This window comes from Emericellopsis atlantica (genome assembly GCF_019669845.1).
Source record: "Emericellopsis atlantica unplaced genomic scaffold F5Z01scaffold_13, whole genome shotgun sequence".
Taxonomy (NCBI): Eukaryota; Fungi; Ascomycota; class Sordariomycetes; order Hypocreales; family Bionectriaceae; genus Emericellopsis; species Emericellopsis atlantica.
This window is the reverse complement of record NW_025764715.1, coordinates 334013-353338: the sequence shown is the minus strand read 5'-3', so window position 1 is coordinate 353338 and position 19326 is coordinate 334013. Positions and strand designations below refer to the sequence as shown.

Sequence of the window (19326 nt, the reverse complement as noted above, 5' to 3'; positions counted from 1 at the left end):
CGCGGGGGGAGAGTGGTTGTATCAACCTGGCCAAGAAACTTTTCAATATATGCAATGAAACCTGACATAGCCCCATCCCGGCATCAAAGGAGGGCTTTTATTCTCTTCCAGGCGCAAAGGGATACCCAATCAATTGGACGGGAGGCTGCACATGAAGACAAAAGGGGGTTGGGGTTTTATGCAGCATTGCAGTTTGATAGGACCTTGACAATTGGACATTGAGTCGCCGATCAGGCCCTCAGCAAGTCCGGTAGGCAGCGTGAGAGGCTCAAGGTGGTTCGCGTGCTGGACGTGCGGTCGGGCGGACAACGTGCTGCGACGTTGGGAATTCACGCCTTGGAGTGCGTCATCTTTTCTTCCCAAGTTCAGCTTCAAGCAACCTGCCAAGGAGCCAGGTCTTAATTCCCACATGAAATTTGTTACGACATGCCTGCTTTTGGTACTGGTATAATATTACCTACGGCTTCAAGGAGACAGGTCTCAATCCTCTTGTCATTCTAACATACCTATCTTCGATACTGGTACAATGTAACCCACTTCTTACTTGATTACTACTTAGATATCTAGGAAATGGCGCCAACCGGGTTAAGCTCGACGAAGTGTGTCCATATCCAGAAGCCCATCACACCTACCTCTTAGTATGTACCTACCATACAACAGGTTCAAACACAGTATCAGTGACTGAACGGTGTAATGCTTTTAGACCGAATCATTGATCCATCGGTCTTCTCGACCTTCACAAATGTCTTCGACCCCATCTCCACACCTGGTATTGTATGTGGTCTATCAGTGAGATCTTACATGCGACATATCGTCACCTCTTTGGACAAGCTATGCGAGACATTCGACACCATCTGTCTCGATAATTATAAGACCAAGCGGGAATCATGGCACCTGGAGTCAGCAGCCGCTTTGCAACAGCACATTTCATCTCACCCCCATTTCTCCCTGGAAACCACCGCCGCGCAGCTGCGGACAGAAAAGCTTCTCGAGCCCTCTCCCACCGGTGCTGATGCTGACGTCGATTCAACCACCCGTCTCCACCACTTCTACGTCTTCTGCCTCATCGTGATCTCCGCCCACCTTTTCCACCCCTCAGCCAAGGCCCCTGTCCAGACAATGTTCACCATCGGAGACTGCATCCCCGGATCGATCCACCGCTGCTGGTCCATCCTATCCAACAAGGTCCTGGTGAGAGATCCGCGGATGCCAGTCGCCAGGCTGATCCGCAGATTTGGAGAGCTGAGCCCCGTGGTGGACGGAGACCAACGGAGTTACCGGGCCAAGACGGCAACACTGCGAGCAGACCGGTTCAACGCGCGTCTCTTCTGCTCGGTCTTGAAGATGAACATCGCGTGGACGGATGTCCTCAATACGCATCTCGACTACGATACTGAGACGAACACTATTTTTCTCTTTAGACACGCGACGTTTTGCGCCATGAACTCCAGGTTTGCTAGGGACGATCGGAGTGCGAGGATATGGGAAAGGTAAATATCTACATATATGTTGATTGTATTCATGATACACTACCTATACAGTCTCATCAGCTAACATTGCCACTCAAGCTGTGTCGAGTTAGAGGACGCGGAGGGTTCAGATTCCGATCATCCCAAGGATCTCATGTGCGAAATCATACTATCGCTCTACCTAATATTCGGCCAAGAGATTCAGGCCCGGCAGCATTTCAGCGCCAAGAAGGTATTCGAGGGTTGGCCACATGTCGACCAAGACCAGCTGCTCGTCATGCTTTGTGGGGGCAATTGGCCATTTCAGAACTCGACAAATGAACCCAAGCCCGTCTACTACCTTGCCACGGACTTTCCAATGATGCAAGCCAAACTGGACTTCCTCAACGAGGTAGTTATGCACAAAGAGCCAAAGAGTTCGCTTCAATTGTGGAGGAACAAGCGCAACACTGCCCAATGGTACACGTTTTGGGCCGTCATCTTGTATGGAACACTGGGCGTTTTAGTTGGCTTGGCGCAGTTGGCTACATCAGTAATCGCTTTGTACAAATAATCAAGTTGTTCCAATTCCATGCACATTATCCACTATTGTACTCATCTCAAGGTATTCATCGCGACAGTTCGCACATCAAGTAGGCCCGTGGTCTGTCTAGGTACCTAGTTATGCTAAGGTGGTATATTCATCTCAGGACTTCATTAAAATAAGCTACAGAGGAATATCCAGAGGGAGTATTCATATTGGAAAGATCAGAGATTAAGATATTAAAGAAAGTTAAAGGAGAGCATGTCTAATGTGCACCAATGGCTGAAACTTGGTCAAAAGGTCATGCTATCTGGATAAGCCGACTTGCCAGGCTGTACACCTGTAGCAGGTCCATGTTCGGCCAAGAAGTCGTGTATGAGACGAAGAATTGCTAAGTCAGTGCCTAGAACGCAATCTTTAGATTTGAAAATGTCAGAAGAAGGTGGTGGACTACCGTGAGCCCCGGTGATAGCGAGGGTGACTGGGAATACCTCCTGCCGCTGTGAAATGTCGGATTCAAATCCTAGTAGTTGGCCGACTTCAAATCATGGTGGTCAGTTCCATTCGAAACGTATCATGATTCGGGCTGAGATAAGCGGGAGCCAGTCAGTGCACTTACTGGGCATCATGAGATTTGGACAGCCTCCGATGGATGCATGTAAGTTGGAATCCCAAACCATCCATTCACGTTTCCAGGGATCACTTCTCAAATTAGCATCTAGTTCAGGAAAAAAAGACAAGAGCAGGGATTCTCGCGGCAAATACTCGTCACGGCGGTCAAGACTGAATCGTGGAATAACCATGATGGTGCTTTCGTCGACGATGTTCTTAGAGAACCACTCATTGTGTTCCTTCACTTTCTGCAGAGCTTCTTCAAATTCGGCCGGAGGTTCTGTTGCGCCTCCCCTGTAGAACCTGTCAGTTCAGACGCCTCATGATGGAAGAGGAGGCCATACCATAGGTATCGTGTTGTCTGGGCGACGAAGGGAGCAGCATCGAACTTGCGCTGGTAGTCTTCCCGGAATTTGGCCCCGCTGTCGTAGTAGTCTTTCCTGACTACTGTCATGAAGGTCTGAGGTTCACAGTTAGAGAAATTTCATGATTCGTGAGTTTAATTCTTGCCTTAGCGTAGTGCGAGAGAAAGCCTTTGTCTGTTTGGATAGGTTTAGTACACTCCCAGGTATCCTCTAGCGAGACTTTGACAAGCTCAGTACCGAGGAACTTGGTTAATTTCTCGGCAGTCTTGGTAAACAGTGCATCCACATCAGTTCTTCCACTGGCATATTCATTTATCGTGACGACTCGCTTCGGCCGCCATGACTAAGACAGAACATCAGTCATAATCACATGCCAGTCGAGTACATCATCTCACCTCCCGGTCATCAAATAGCCGACGGACTGCGTGATGCGTGAGGTCGCAAAGCGTCTTCATATCTCTGGTGAGATAGCCAGTCCGCTGGAAACGCCTGATAGTGACAAGTTAGTGCAGGCTGCATCTCCCCGCCGCAGGGCTGCGGCTTTGCGGCTCTCGTTGATCTAAAGCTTGAAACAATACTCACGGGCAAGGCACCGATGTATTTTTCTCCTGTATTCCGTCATGAGAGGCCCGAAATCCGGCCACGCCAAACGCGACGGCAGGATCTCTGATGCTTTCGCCGCAATCACTCCCCAGGGACCCATCCAGCCACGGGTAGGTTGCCATGCCACACGCGCTTCCTACACTGCTTCCCGTGGCACGGAGATATCCGTCTGCGCGAGGGTTTTTCGGATACCTGAAGTCAGCCCAGTCACCTTCAACTTCCTGGGCCCCGGCAAACTCCACTGTTATCGCCTTCCCGACAATGATCGCTCCTTTGTCGATGGCTGCCTGGCCGGCGGCCGAGCTGACATCTTGTTCGCCATACAGGCTCTCGTATGCGCGATTTCCGTTAGTTGTCACCACGCCCTTCAAGTGAAATACATCCTTGACCGAAAGTCGAATTCCGGCGAGAGGCAGCTCTTTCGTTCGCTTGAAGTAAAGGCGCGAGGGTACGGCAACACATTTGGTGCGCTGTCCGTACGCCGATGCGCTAATAGATTGATACCTATCGCAACATTTAATCTTATTCAGGGACAAGGGGATCAGGACGGCACCGGACTCACGTGTTCCTATCAGCCAGGCTGGGAATTACGCTCGTTACGAAGGCATCGTGCGTGTCGGGGTAAAGCCTGAAAACCCGGAACATGCCATTGCACGAGAAGAAGAAAGGCCCCTTTCCAATGTTTGTGTTAGTAAGAAATAGTCTCTTGTAACCAAACGAGGACAATAGTCCAAGCGTTTCGCGATCCAAAGATGTCTCCTGGGTAAATAGCACAATAGAAATCAAAAATGAGGAGGATAAGACGTCATCATCTTGCAAGTCGTGTTGGATGACCTTCTGCAACGATTGACAGGAAATGGGGCCCTCAGGCGGGATGAAGGACGCCAGCTGCTTAATAGCGGAAGAGTCGGAAAGCCTTGAAGAATGCTGCTGTGAAGTTAGCATGCTGTCTACCGGTTCAACGGCGCGGATTGTCTCACAAACGGGGTTTCCTCGCAAAGATACGATAGTTCTCCAACCTCAATGACGGTAGAGATACGCGTCGCACTCTTGGCTAGGTCGCTGTCATCAGACTCAAGCGAGGAACGCGATTCGAAGACTGGCTTCTCGCCAGACGCTCGATAGAACGCTGCGAGGTCGATCTCGGAAAACTTCATAGCGTTGGTCGCTTTGTTCCGGCGGCTTTGTGGGAAACAGCAGCTCAATGCTATGGCGCACTTGTCGTTGGCAAACTGATTTCCAATGACAGGGCGGACTTGCGCGAATGACGAAGTCAGACCAACATGAAAAAAAGGTGGTCGTCAATTGAACACGCCGGGTTGAAGCCTGATCCAATCCGAGGCGGGGTTCACTGAATCACTGCAGGCATTGAGCTCGTCGTTCTGCAGGAGACATGAGATGGTGTTACCTCCGGAGAAAGCCCGGTCTGCCACCTGTGGTCACACAAGGTTCTGGGCGGGCGAAGTCGCGGCGGTGAGAGAAATACGTAGGTACAGGCGGGGTCACGTACTCACGGGCGTCTTACCTGCGTCGTTCACATGGCTATCACATCACGATTCTAGTCTATTTCGAACCCTTACTTTCTCACGCTACCATTAGGACGTGACGTGTTTTATGCCCTCCTAGTCTAGTTCTTAACTCCTTAACCCTCGACACGTAGCTAGGAGACAGCTTTAGGTCTTTTCTTAATTAGGACACTCAGCGAACAGTAACTTAGTGGTCTTTAAAGTCTTGTAGCAGGCCTAGTCTCTCTCGTATCTAGGCCGCCTCCTATCCCACAGTCTGCAGCCTCAATCACTGGAAATAACGCCAGAACGCAGGGTTGCTGGGATATTGGAGACATACCCTACACGGTGGCATCCCGATACCCAATCAATTCGCACCGCATCCGCAGGGCGCGTTTCCGTCTGCATACATGTAAGTAAGACACGGCTTGTCACTCGTCCAAGTCCGGAAATGGGGTGGTGTGCCCGGCACATGCATGTGAAACCAAAATGGAAAACAGCATAATATTGGCATGCAGCGAGAGTAACCCGAGCATACGCCCTACATCACCGGTTTGTGATACCAGCCCTCTCCCTCCCCGCTGTCTGGTTTCATGATTAGCCAAGGCGAAGCTGTAGAGAATGTCTAAATCCCGCAGACAACTGTCTCGAACCTTCTCATCACCCCACTAAGAACGACAGAACTACCTAGGATTCAACCTCCTTCGAGGACCATGCAAGTGCAAGGGTTGTTTCCACAGCTGCTGCACGTGCCTCTGGCGTACGGAGACTTGAGCTTATACCACGGTTGGCCCTGGAAAGTGCCCGTCATACGAGCAGCAAGGGCGTCCACCTTCTCCTTTCCCATGTCACCGCGCTCCAGAGAAAACCATCTCTTGCTCAAGAATCGGCTATCAGGGAGTGCGTCCGTGTCAAGCGTGCGGCTTCCGAGCTCGCCGAGAACAGGGATGCCTAGCTTGTTGTAGAGCTCGTGCCAGGGCTGTTCTTCATCTTCGGGCCGCGGCATACAGCTAGCACGTTGTTAGCTTTCGCTCTTTGGATTTGATGATTCGTACGGTCACCCACATGAACTGATCTAAGGTTGTTTCAGATTCTTTGAGCTGTTGTTTTTGTGCTGTGCAGAGCCTGGCTTGATTGCTAGTTGAAGGAGGAAAACGGCAACCTGCCATGGGGTTGTCGACAATAGATAATAAGCCCCAAGAGCCTGAGCAGCGCCGAAGCTAAGATTTAGGGGGGCTCGGTTGCTATAATAGAATGTTCCCCCTCGGGTCCTTACTGACCGGTCCTTCTTCCCCTCCCTCCTAGTCCGTGCTCCTTCCTAGGTCATGACTTGGGTTGTGACAAGAAGAACTAAGATCTGCGGGACTTTCGCCACCCCACTGCAGCGTATATGAGGATGGTGTACTGCCACGGCCAGAAATTGGCTACTAAATGTGAAGATGTTGTAGATACTACGCAGAAGCAGTCACCAGGCCGTGCTCGATACCGCTTCTGGACACGGGAAAAGAAGCGGAGCAGAGGCGGCCTATGATCTGCCCTTTGCCATCGGATGATCGATATAGTGCAGATATTAGGGTATTACGATTCTTCATTATTAAGCGCAGTGGCAGAAGACTTCGGCACATTGTGAATGCCAATCGAAGACAAGCACAAGGTTAGTTCTCACTAGGTATCACGCTCGACAGAGATTTGAAAACATGGAGAGTAAGCCTCGCCCTCCCCTTGAAGCTCTTGGGTCGCCAGAGCTTACCGAGGGATCCGCAGTACCATCGGCGTATAGAAACTCTACCCAGTTGGTCTTTCCGGACTACGACGAGGCAAGCAACGATTGGAATCCCGATCAGAAACACATACGCGCTCTCAGTTTCATTGCCGATGACTCATCATACCTAACGGAGAAATCCTTCTGCATTAACATTCCCTTGCCAAGTGGTCAACTAAGATCGAATCTAAAGTTCGACAAGCGGCCGGTCGAGTTCTGTTCCGCTAGGGGCCGAGAAGATACCTTCAGCCTAGATAAGAACGGCTTCTGTTTCGTTAAGATACCCGAGCTAAGGGTAGACCTTCACGATACACAGGCTTTGCGGTCTGTCTTTATCGCTAAAATAGAGCAGTGGCTGCAGGACAGATTCAAGGCTAATCTATATAACGTTCGGGTTAGACTAGCTATAGGGTAGGTAGATCTAAAGTCGGTTTATAAACTAAGTACACTAGGGTATCGTTAACTTAAGCGGTCGGGTTATAGTCTATATACGAGATAATAAATCTTATATAAATAATTATATTAATAGCTAAGGAGCTAGTAAAGACTAATTATAATAAAGCTAGGCTTTTTATATACTAAGTAAATATTATATAGTCGACGATAGTCGATTATTATCTACGAGCGCTCTTATAGTATAATCGATTATAGTCGCTAGTCGCTTATAGTTATTTACTATACGTAGTATTACGACCTAATATACGACTATATACGCCTCTTACGTACCCCCTTGCTTTTTCCCTCTTATTATATATTACCCGTATACTACGTATAGTAAATAACTATAGGCGACTAGCGACTATAATTAACTATACTATAAAGGCGCTCGTAAATAAGAATCGACTATCGTTAATTATATAATATTTATTTAATATATAAAAAGCCTAGCTTTATTATAGTTAGTCTTTACTAGCTCCTTAGCTATTAATATAATTATTTATATAAGATTTATTATCTTATATATAGACTATAACCCGACCGCTTAAGTTAACGATACTTTAATATACTTAGTTTATAAACTAACTTTAGATTTACTTACCCTATAGCTAGTCTAACCCGAATATTATATATTAGTAGCTCTTATTTAGTATATTATTATATTAAGTACTTAAGTAATACGATATTATAGCTAACGAACCCTCTAAGATAACCCTTAAGTCCGCCGATAAGGGTAAGACTATAGCTAAGTATACTAAGCCCTCTTAGATAGCTTAGTTTATAGACTTAAACTTAAATAAATCTAACGATAAGGATATAAAGATCCTTAAGGGGTAAATTTAAGAGTTATAAAGGTAGCTATAATAAGTCCTCGGTATATAAGCTCGCGATAAGTAATAATATAACGAGGCTTATTACTCTTTTAATAAAAGAATAACCTTATAATAATAGAAGCCGCTTAATAAAGAAATAAAATAAATAATATAAATAATAATATTATTTAATAAATTATTAATAAAGATCTAAGAGAGATTATAAAGCTACGCTAACTAAGACTATTTAATAATATAACTAAGGACCTTTAAGGATTCTTAACTTAAGTTAGAGCTTATTAATAATACTTCTTATCTATCTTTCGTATAGAAGAAAATAAAGTACGCTACGTAATAAGATACCTATCGGGAGCCGCTCTTATATAATTCGAGCCTACCCTTAAGGATTTCGTAATTAATACTTATTAATACTAAAAATAAGATATAAAAGATATCTTCGCGTATTATAATAACTTTAAAGAAATATTAAAAATAACTTTTAAGACTATCGATAAAGAATACTTAGCGGAAAATTAATTAAAGGTATTAAAATAAAAAAAGTTAGCCTCGGACTATAGCGCTTTATTTACTTAAATCGCGTCTAGGATTACTAAGAGTAAAAGAGATAAGATAGCCTTTTTTTACCGAGGTCTTAAGGACGAGGTTAAGGATAAGCTATATAAAGAAAACCGACTTATTACCCTCGCGAGCTATATCGCGATAGCCGTTAAGATCGATAATTAATAATTCGAATAATAACGCGAGAAGAAAGGATAATACTTTACTAACGCCTTAAACCACGATTATAATAATAAGGGCCGGATTTATCCTAATATAAGCCGACCTTAATTTTACTAAAGCACGGCTCTTAGCGGAACTTATATAAGATTAATAAACCTTAACGCTATATAACGGAAACTCGCCGCGATAAATAAAAAGAATATTAAATATTATAATTATAATAAAAAAAAGTTATATTACGCGAGATTATAAATTACTAAAAAAGGAATAAAACTAGGGCTAGAACTTAATACTTAAAGGTAAGAAATAACTAAATATAACTAAGTTTAGATATAATATTAGCCTTCTATAAAATAAGGTAACCCTTAAGGAGAAAGAATAATAAAAATTCCTCGAAGAAATAAAAAAAGCTAGAGAAAAAGTAAGGAAGTAACTAATACCTTACGAAGTATTATATTAATCGGGATACTATAATAATAATTACTTAATTTATTAAGATAATAAAGAAAACTTAAGATAATTTCTTAAAGCGCTATATAAGTCTCGCGCCCTAGCTATAATATATAAAGTTATTATAGGACTAGAAAAGTACTTAGATAATATAGATAAAGAACTATCCGATACTAAATTTATAAATAGCGATAAAGAGCTCTTATAAAAGAAATAGATACTTAAAACTAACTTATTATATAGATAAGTAACCCTAGAGGTATAGATAAAAATAACGATAGATCGGTATAACCCTCTACCGTAAGGAAAAGACCTCTAGATAGTTATCCTTATATAAACGCTACGCGGAGGAATTAATTAAGTAATAAACTAAAGGACGGCCCCGGGAGATAACCTATATATACGCCTAGATATATTAGAATACTATAAACTCTTATAGATCTCTTATATATACTACTTTTATAAAATATATATACTTAATAAAGAAAAGTATTAAGTTTATTTAATTAAGGGATTAATTACCCGTATTATTAATAAACTATATAAAAAATATAAAATAAAGTTTTATAAATATATATATATAGAACCTAGTATAGGATATATAATACTAAGGTAATTAATAAAATACCTTAAAGTATATATATAAAACTAAAAGATATAGCGTAGATATTAGTTAATAAATTACCTACGATACGCTAAAGAGAAAGTATTTAATTAATATAAAACTAAGGAATAAAAAGAAATAAAAAAACTCCGACGATATAAAATAATAATAAAGATATTACTCGGTATTAAGATAACTAAGAGTAAGGAATATACTTTATAATATAAATAAGGATATAAGAAATATAATAAGTACCTTAATAATATAGAACTATTATTCGACCTTACCGAATAAGTAAATTAAGACTATATTAATTAAGGTAAGATAGACTACGAAAGGTATAAAAAAGCGAAAAAAACGCTATACTTACGATATAGGATCGAGGCACGGAAATACCTTATTCTATAAGGAAAAATATATATATAATATATTATATATAGGTATTTTGAAGGATATATATTAGACTATAGAGTTTATTACTACGGGTATATATATTACTTATATAAAGAGGAAGGAAAATAATACCCCTCGATATACTTAGAATTATATAATAATAGCTATATATATAACCCTAAGGATAATAATATCGATATAGAATATTACTTATTAAAAAATTATTAATATTACTTATAAAAAGGGTATAAAATAACGAAGAAAACCTAAAGACCCTTTACTCTATAAAGATAAATAAAGGATAAAAAATAATTCTAGAAGTCTAAATTAATAAATATTACTTATAAGTAATATTAAATAATAAAGTAATAAGAAACTATATCTTATTAGCGGTAATTAATTAATATACGCTACTATAGAATTATAAGGCTCGATTATATAAGCTTTTTAATATCGAAGGATAAAGCTTCGATTATAATAATAGAATTATCGACCGCGAGACTAATTATCTCGATATAGCGATATAAGGATACTATAAAATAATCGTCTTCGATATTATAGACTTATATAAATATAATATAATACTCGGTTACTTATAGTTAACGAGAAGTAATCTAATAGTCGATTAGCGCACTAGTTAGTTAGCGTGGATAAATATAATAACGCGATAATTATTATTTTATTAAAAAAAAGCGAATATTCGCAATAACTTAGCTTATAAAGTATCTTTATAAGAAGATATAAGCGAGCTAAAGTAAGTAAAAGCTATAGTATTAATTAAGAAAGCTTTATAATTAGGTATATAATATAAATAAAGGAAATAAATTATTATTAATATTATATAAAACATATTCGAAATAAATTAAGCTTTATAAAAATAAAAAGAAACTTATAATAAAAGAAAAATAAATAAAGAATATACCTTAGAAATATAAGAAATATAATAAGTTATTTAAAGAATCCCTCGAAATAAGTATTCCTTAATATAATTAATAAGATTATAAAATCTATCTTAAAACTAGAACCTCGATTAAGTTCTATAAACTTTATAACCTTAATTAAAAATAACTTAAGATATTATAAGAATATATCGACGAAATACTTAAGAAAGGCTATATTCGAACCTTTACCTTAGAAATAAGATATCCTATTATATTCGTACTAAAGAAGAATAAGAAGCTACGATTAGTTATAGACTATCGGTAACTTAATAATATTATAATTAAGGATAGGATACTTCTACCGCTTATTAATAAGCTAAAGGATAGACTTTATAATAAGAACTAATTTACCGCTCTTAACTTTAAAAAAGCCTATAACTTAATCTATATAAAGAAAAGAAATAAATAAAAAAATAACTTTCTATACTAAGTTTAATTTATTCGAGTATTTAATAATATTATTCGGCCTTATTAATACTTTAGTTACTTTTTAATAAATAATTAATAATATACTTAGAGAGTACTTAAATATCTTCGTTATAATATATCTAGATAATATCTTAATTTTCTTCAAGAACATTAAAGAATATAAGGAATATATTTATTAAGTATTAAAAATACTTTAAGATATAAACCTCTTAATTAATTTAAAAAAATATATATTTTATATATAAGAAATTATATTCCTTAGATATATAATTCGACTAAATAAAATTCTAATAAAATAAGTAAAGATTAATATAATTAAAGAATAGCCTTTATTAAAAAATAATCTTAAGGAAGTATAAATATTTATAAGATTTATAAATTACTACCGGCGCTTTATACGCGATTTCGCGGAAATTATAATATTACTTATAAAACTTATTAAAAATAAGAAAGAGTTTTATTTTAAAGAAAAATAAAAAAAAGCTTTCGAGATATTATAAGATAATATAATATTTAATATTATACTCACGACCTACGACCTTAAAAAGCTACTCGAATTAGAAATAAATATATCGGATTACGCTATAAGAGCGTAGATTAGCTAATAAAACGATAATAATAATCTATAATTAATCGCTTTCTTTTCGAAGAAACTCTATAATATAGAATTAAACTACCTTATCTATAATAAAGAATTCTTAATAATTATTATTATTATTAAAGAATTTAAGTATTATATACTAAGAATTAAGTATAAGACTAAGGTTTATACTAATTACTAAAATATCTCTTACTTTACTATAATATAAGAACTTAGCTCGCGATAAGTACGATATATTAAACTCCTAGCGGAATATAATATTAAAATTACTTATTAAAAAGGATTAGAAAATAATAAAATAAATATACTTAGCTATTGTTACGACCTAACATGCGACCGCATGCGCCTCTCACGTGACCCCCGCTTTTTTCCTCTTATCATGCGTTACCCGCATGCCACGCAGGATAGACGACTGTAGGCGACCAGCGACTATAGTCGACTACGCTATGTTACGACCCAATATGCGACCGCATGCGCCTCTCACGTGACCCCCGCTTTTTTCCTCCTATTATGCGTCACCCGTATGCTACGTAGGATAGACGACTATAGGCGACTAGCGACTATAGTCGACTACGCTATAAAGGCGCTCGTAAACGATAATCGACTATCGTCGACTATATAACATTCACTTAGTATATAGGAAGCCTAGCTTTATTATAGTTAGTCTCTACTAGCTCCTTAGCTATTAATATAATTATCTACGTAAGATCTACTATCTTATATATAGACTATAACCCGACCGCTTAAGTTAACGATATCCTAGTATACTTAGTTTATAAACCGACCTTAGATCTACCTACCCTATAGTTAGTCTAACCCGAACGTTATATATTAATAGCTCTTATTTAGTATACTACCGTGTTAAGTACTTAAGTAATACGATACTATAGCTGGCGAATCCTCTAAGATAACCCCTAAGTCCGCCGATAAGGGTAAGGCCACGGCTAAGTATACCGAGCCCTCCTAAATAGCTTAGTCTATAGACTTAGACTCGGACGAGTCCGATAACGAGGACACGAAGATCCTTAAGGGGTAGATCTAAGAGTTATAAGGGTAGCTACGATAAATCCTTAATATATAGGCCCGTGATAAGTAGTAGTACGACGAAGCCTACTATTCTTTCTACGAAGGAATAACCTTATAATAGTAGTAGGCCGCCTAGCTAAGAAACGAGATAAATAGCGTGAGTAATAATACTATTCGATAGGCTACTAGCAAGGACCTAGGAGAGATTATAAAGCCACGCTAACTAGGACTATTCGATAGTACGACTAAGGACCTTTAAGGGTTCTTAACTTAAGTTAGAGCCTACTAATAGTACTTCTTATTTATCCTTCGTACGGAAGAAGATAAAGTACGCCACGCGGTAGGATATTTATTAGGAGCCGCTCTCGTATAGTTCGAACCTATTCTTAGGGACTTCGTAATTAATGCCTATTAATACCGAAAATAAGAGACGAAAGATATCTTCGCGTACTATAATAACTTTAAAGAAATATTAAAGGCGACCTTCGGGACTATCGACGAAGAACGCCTAGCTAAGAACTAACTAGAGGCGTTAAAATAAAAAGGGTTAGCCTCGGATTACGGCGCCCTATTTACCTAAATCGCGTCTAGGACTACTAAGAGTGAAGGAGATAAGATAGCCTCCTTCTATAGAGGTCTTAAGGACGAGGTTAAGGACGAGCTATATAAGGAAGACCGACCCGCTACCCTCGCGAGCTATATCGCGATAGTGTTACGACCTAGTCCCTCGTAACCCCCTATAAGCAGCTATTACGCCTATATTAATCGCTCGTTATTCGATTAATGCCTGATCTTTTGCCTATGGCGTAACGGTTAGGCGTAACCGTTATAATTTAATCGAAAAGAGCTGGTGGCCCGGTCGGGCAGGGGGCTGCTGTTTAAGGTCCATTGTTCGAGCCCCGCCGCTAATAAGGCTCCGCGCGAATAGCTTGGGCATGACTATTGCGGAACGCCTTAGGGGTTAGTAGCTACTAGGATCGCGCTAGCGAGGCTAGTGCGTGGAGAGCCTAGGAGGTCGGGACGACCTCTTGGAGGAGGGGAGCTAATATTACGACCTAGTCCCTCGTAACCCCCTATAAGCAGCTATTACGCCTGTATTAATCGCTCGTCATTCGATTAATGCCTGATCTTTTGCCCATGGCGCAACGGTTAGGCGTAACCGTTATAGATAGCCGTTAAGATCGATAACCGATAATTCGAGCGACGACGCGAGAAGAAGGGATAGTACTTTACTAATGCCTTAAACCGCGATCGTAATAGTAAAAACCGAATCTACCCTAATATAGGACGACCGCGATTCTACTAGAGCACGGCTCTCGGCGGAACCTATACGGGACTAATAGATCTCGACGCGATAGAACGAAAGCTCGCCGCGATAGATAAAAAGAACCTTACTTACTATAACTACGGTAAGAAAGGATACTTTACGCGCGAATACTATTCCCTAAAGAAGGAACGAAGCTAGGGCTAGAAACTAGTCCCTAAAGGTAAGTATAAGTAGCTAAATATAACTAGGTCCGGATACGATATTAGCCCCCCGTAAAATATAGTATCCTCTAGGGAGAAGGAACGATAGAAGTTCCTCGAAGAAATAAGGAAGGCCGGAGAAGAAGTAAGAAAGTAACCGGTACCCTACGAAGCGTTATACTAGTTAGGATACTACGACGATAGCTACCTAACCCACCGGGATAGTAAGGAAAACTTAGGATAGTTCCCTAAGGTACTACGCGGGTCTCGCGTTCTAGCTATAATACGTAAAGTTACTATAGGACTAGGGTAATACCCGGATAACGTAGATAAAGAATTATCCGATACCGACTCTATAGATAGCGGCGAAGAGCTCCTATAAAAGAAACGGATACTCGAAACTAACGTATTATACGGATGAGTAACCCTATGAGAATAGATAAAGGCAGCGATAGATCGGTACGACCCTCTACCGTAAGGGGAAGATCTCTAGATAGTTATCCCCGCTTAGACGCTAAACGGAGGAATTAATTAGGTAATAGACCGAAGAATAGTCTTAGGAGACGACCTATATATATACCTAGATATACTAAAACACTATAAACTCTTATAGATTTCTTATATATATTATTTTTATAAAATATATATACTTAATAAAGGAAGGTATTAAGTTTACTTAATTAGGGGACTAGCTACCCGCGTTATTAACGACCTATACGAAAAATATAAAGCGGAGTTCTATAAGTATATATACGTAGAACCTAGCATAGGATATATAATACTAAGGTAGTTAGCGAAATACCCCGAAGTATACGCACGAGACTAGAAGACGTGGCGTAGATACTAGTTAGTAGACTACCTACGACACGCTAAGGTAAAGGTATTCGATTAGTATAGGACTAGGGAATAAAAAGAGATAGAAAAGCTCCGATAACACGAGAACGCCGTAAAGGTATTACTCGGTATTAAGATAGTTAAGAGTAAGGAATACGCCTTAGGCTACGGATAAGGGTATAGGGGATATAAGAAACACCCTAACGGTATAAGATTACTATTCGACCCTACCGAACAAGCGGACCGAGACTATATTAACTAAGGTAAGATAAACCGCGAAAAATATACTAGAGCGAAGGAAACGCTATGCTTACGATATAGGATCGGAGCACGAGAATGCCTTATTCTATAAGGAAAGGTATACACGTAGTATATTATATATAAGCACTACGAAGGATATATATTAGACTACGGAGTCTACTACTACGGGTATATATATTACCCGTGCGAAGAGGAAGGGAAACGATACCCCTCGACGTACCTAGAGTCGTATAGTAGTAGCTACGTATATAACCCTAAGGATAATACTATCGATATAGAATACTACCCGTTAAAAAACTATTAACGTCGCCTATAAAAAGGGCATAGGATAACGAAGAAAACCTAAAGACCCTTTGCTCTATAGAGATAGACGGAGGATAGAAAACGGTTTTAGAAGTCTAGATTAATAGATATTACTTATAAGTACTATTAGATAGTAGAGCAATAGGAAACTATATCTTACTAGCGGTAGTTAACCGATATACGCTGCTATGGAATTATAAGGCTCGATTATATAAGCTTTTTAATATCGAAGGATAAAGCTTCGATTATAATAGTAGGACTATCGACCGCGAGACCGATTATCTTAACGTAGCGATATAAGGATACTATAAGACAATCGTCTTTAATATTATAGACTTATATAAATACGATATAATACTAGGTTACTTATAGTTAACGAGAAGTAATCCGGTAGTTAATTAGCGTACTAGCTAGTTAGCGTGGATAGATACGATAACGCGATAATTACTATTTAGCTAGAAGAAAGCCAATATTTGCGATAACTTAGCCTCTAGAGTATCTTTATAGGAAGATATAAGCGAGCTAAAGTAGGCAAAAGCTATAGTATCGACCGAGAAGGCGTTATAACCGGGTATACGATATAAATAAGGAAAACGAATTATCGCTAATATTATATAAAAGATATTCGAAGCAAACCAAGCCTTATAAGAAGAAAAGAAGAAAAAACCTACGATAGAAGAAGAACGAATAAAGAACGTACCTCTAGAATATCGTAAATATAGTAGGTTATTTAAGGAAACCCTCGAAACGGGTATTCCTTAATATAGTTAATAGGATTACGAAATCTATCTTAAAACCGGAACCTCGACTAAATTCTATAAACTCTATAATCTTAACTAGAAATAACTTAAGATACTACGAGAATATATCGACGAAATACTTAAGAAGGGCTATATTCGAACCTCTACCTCGGAAGTAAGATACCCCGTTATATTCGTGCCGAAGAAAAATAGGAAGCTACTATTAGTCGTGGACTATCGGTAGCTTAACGATATTACGATTAAGGATAGGATACCCCTGCCGCTTATTAACGAGCTTAAGGATAGACTTTATAGCAAGAACTAGTTTACCGCTCTTAACTTAAAAGGAGCCTATAACCTAATCCGTATAAAAAAAGGAGACGAATAGAAAATAGCTTTTCGCACTAAGTTCGGTCTATTCGAATATTTAGTAATGCTATTCGGCCTTACTAATACTCTAGCTACCTTCTAACGAATAATTAATAATATACTTAGGGAGTACTTAGATATCTTCGTTATAGTATATCTAGACGATATCTTAATCTTCTCGGAGACCCTTAAAGAATATAAGGAATACGTCTATTAGGTACTAAAAATACTTTAAGATACGAACCTCTTAATTAACCTAAAGAAGTACGCGTTTTATATATAAGAAACTATCTTTCTTAGATATATAATTAAACTAAACAAAATCCTAATAGAATAAGCAAAGATTAATATAGTTAAGGAATAGCCCTTATTAGAAAATAACCTTAAAGAAGTATAAGCATTCGTAAGGTTCGTAAACTACTATCGGCGCTTTATACGCGACTTCGTAAAGATCGTAGCACTATTTATAGAACTTACGAAGGGCAAAAAAGAGTTTTACTTCGGAAAAGAATAAAAAAAGGCTTTCGAAATATTATAAGATAGTATAATATCTAATACTATGCTTATAACCTATAACCCCGAAAAGCTACTTGAATTAGAAATAGATATATCGGACTACGCTATAGGAGCGTAGATTAGCTAACGAGACGATAACGGTAATCTATAACTAATCGCCTTCTTTTTAAAGAAACTCCACGGCGCGGAACTAAACTACCCTATCTACGATAAAGAATTCTTAGTAATTATCGCCGCTATTAAAGAATTTAAGTACTATATACTAAGAACGAAGTTTAAGACTAAGGTTTATACCGATTACTAAAATATCTCTTACTTCGCCACGATATAAGAACTTAGCTTATAATAAGTACGATACGCTAAATTCCTAGCCGAATACGATATTAAAATTATCTATCGGAAAGGATCGGAAAATAATAAAGTAGACGCACTTAGCCGCCGACTAGACTATAATACCGAAGTATAAAAGGCAAAAGGCTAGATACTTTAATAAAATAATAAAGGAAACTATATATAAATAGTACTTAATATCCTTATATTTAGAGTCGAAGTAGATACTATATACTACGATAAAATACTAGATTAGGTATCTAAATACGAAAAGGAAATACCGGACGACTATATAATAGAAATAGGAAAAGGACTTACTAGGAATAGACTACTTTAGATACTACCGCCGCTACGCGATAAAATCTTAATTAATATTTATACGCACCCTACGGTAGGATATTAAGGAGTTAGAAAGACTCTTGAATAAATATAACGAACGTACGATTATTAAGGAATTAAAGTAAATATCGTACGTATCGTCGGATAATACAAAGACTATATACGTAATAAGGCTATACGGTATAAACTATATAGAGAACTAAAGCTATTACTAATGCCTTTAAGACTATAGGAATTAATAGCCTTCGATTATATTACGAAACTACCTAAATTAAAGGAACTAGGATCTAATATCGAATATAATAATATATTCGTTATTATAGACCGAATAAGTAAATTCGGATATTTCCTACTATACTAAGAAATAATAGATATAGAAATACTTATATATATAGTACTTAAATATATCGTGGCTAACCACGGCCTTCTAAAAGAAATTATTTCGGATCGAGGAACGATATTTATCTCGAAGTTCTAGTAAGCTCTAATAGCTTAACTCGGAACTAAGTATAAGCTTAGTATAGCCTACTATCCTTAGACGGACGGATAGATAGAAAGGTTAAACTAGACACTAGAACAATACCTACGGTGCTATATTAACTACGAATAGGACGATTAGATCTCGAAGTTACTACTCGCCTAACTCGCCTATAATAATATACCTATAGAATTAACTTAAATCTTACTATTCTATATAAACTACGGATACGAGCCCGAGTTCGGTAATAAAACACTAAGGGATAGACCTCTTACTAAAAAAGTAATACTTAAAATAGACTAACTACGCTTACTATATAAATATATAAAAAGATAGCTCGAATTCATACGTATACGAATATCGAAATACTATAATAAGAAAAGATCGAAGGGACCGATCTTTCGGAGGGGAGATA

At 38.6% G+C, this 19326-nt stretch overlaps 2 protein-coding genes across 2 annotated transcripts; one reads left to right on the top strand and one right to left on the bottom strand.

The window, feature by feature from the left end:
* Positions 1-426: 426 nt before the first annotated feature.
* On the top strand, positions 427-2070 carry F5Z01DRAFT_687065 (uncharacterized protein; the record flags this gene model as incomplete). The annotated part of the gene is made up of 4 exons (XM_046266000.1): positions 427-445; positions 568-642; positions 704-1490; positions 1569-2070. The coding sequence occupies 4 exons, from the start codon at positions 427-429 to the stop codon at positions 2020-2022; spliced, it is 1335 nt and encodes a 444-aa protein (XP_046118304.1). The 3' UTR covers positions 2023-2070.
* Positions 2071-2132: 62 nt separating this feature from the next.
* On the bottom strand, positions 2133-5097 carry F5Z01DRAFT_655234 (amidase-like protein). The gene is made up of 9 exons (XM_046263485.1): positions 4553-5097; positions 4135-4499; positions 3552-4076; positions 3365-3458; positions 3115-3312; positions 2949-3064; positions 2612-2898; positions 2447-2530; positions 2133-2395 (listed from the first exon to the last, which is right to left on the bottom strand). Exons 1-9 carry the CDS (start codon positions 4727-4729, stop codon positions 2286-2288), a joined length of 1956 nt encoding a protein of 651 aa, XP_046118303.1. The 5' UTR covers positions 4730-5097; the 3' UTR covers positions 2133-2285.
* Positions 5098-19326: the final 14229 nt, after the last annotated feature.

Bases quoted from the DNA above. Each gene is read 5' to 3' on its own strand.
- F5Z01DRAFT_655234 (XM_046263485.1), bottom strand. From the start codon at position 4,729: ATGAAGTTTTCCGAGATCGACCTCGCAGCGTTCTATCGAGCGTCTGGC. The intron at 2,899-2,948 runs GTATGGCCTCCT...CAGGTTCTACAG, and splicing joins CAGACAACACGATACCTATG to GGGAGGCGCAACAGAACCTC. The intron at 2,531-2,611 runs GTAAGTGCACTG...CATGATTTGAAG, and splicing joins TCCAAATCTCATGATGCCCA to TCGGCCAACTACTAGGATTT.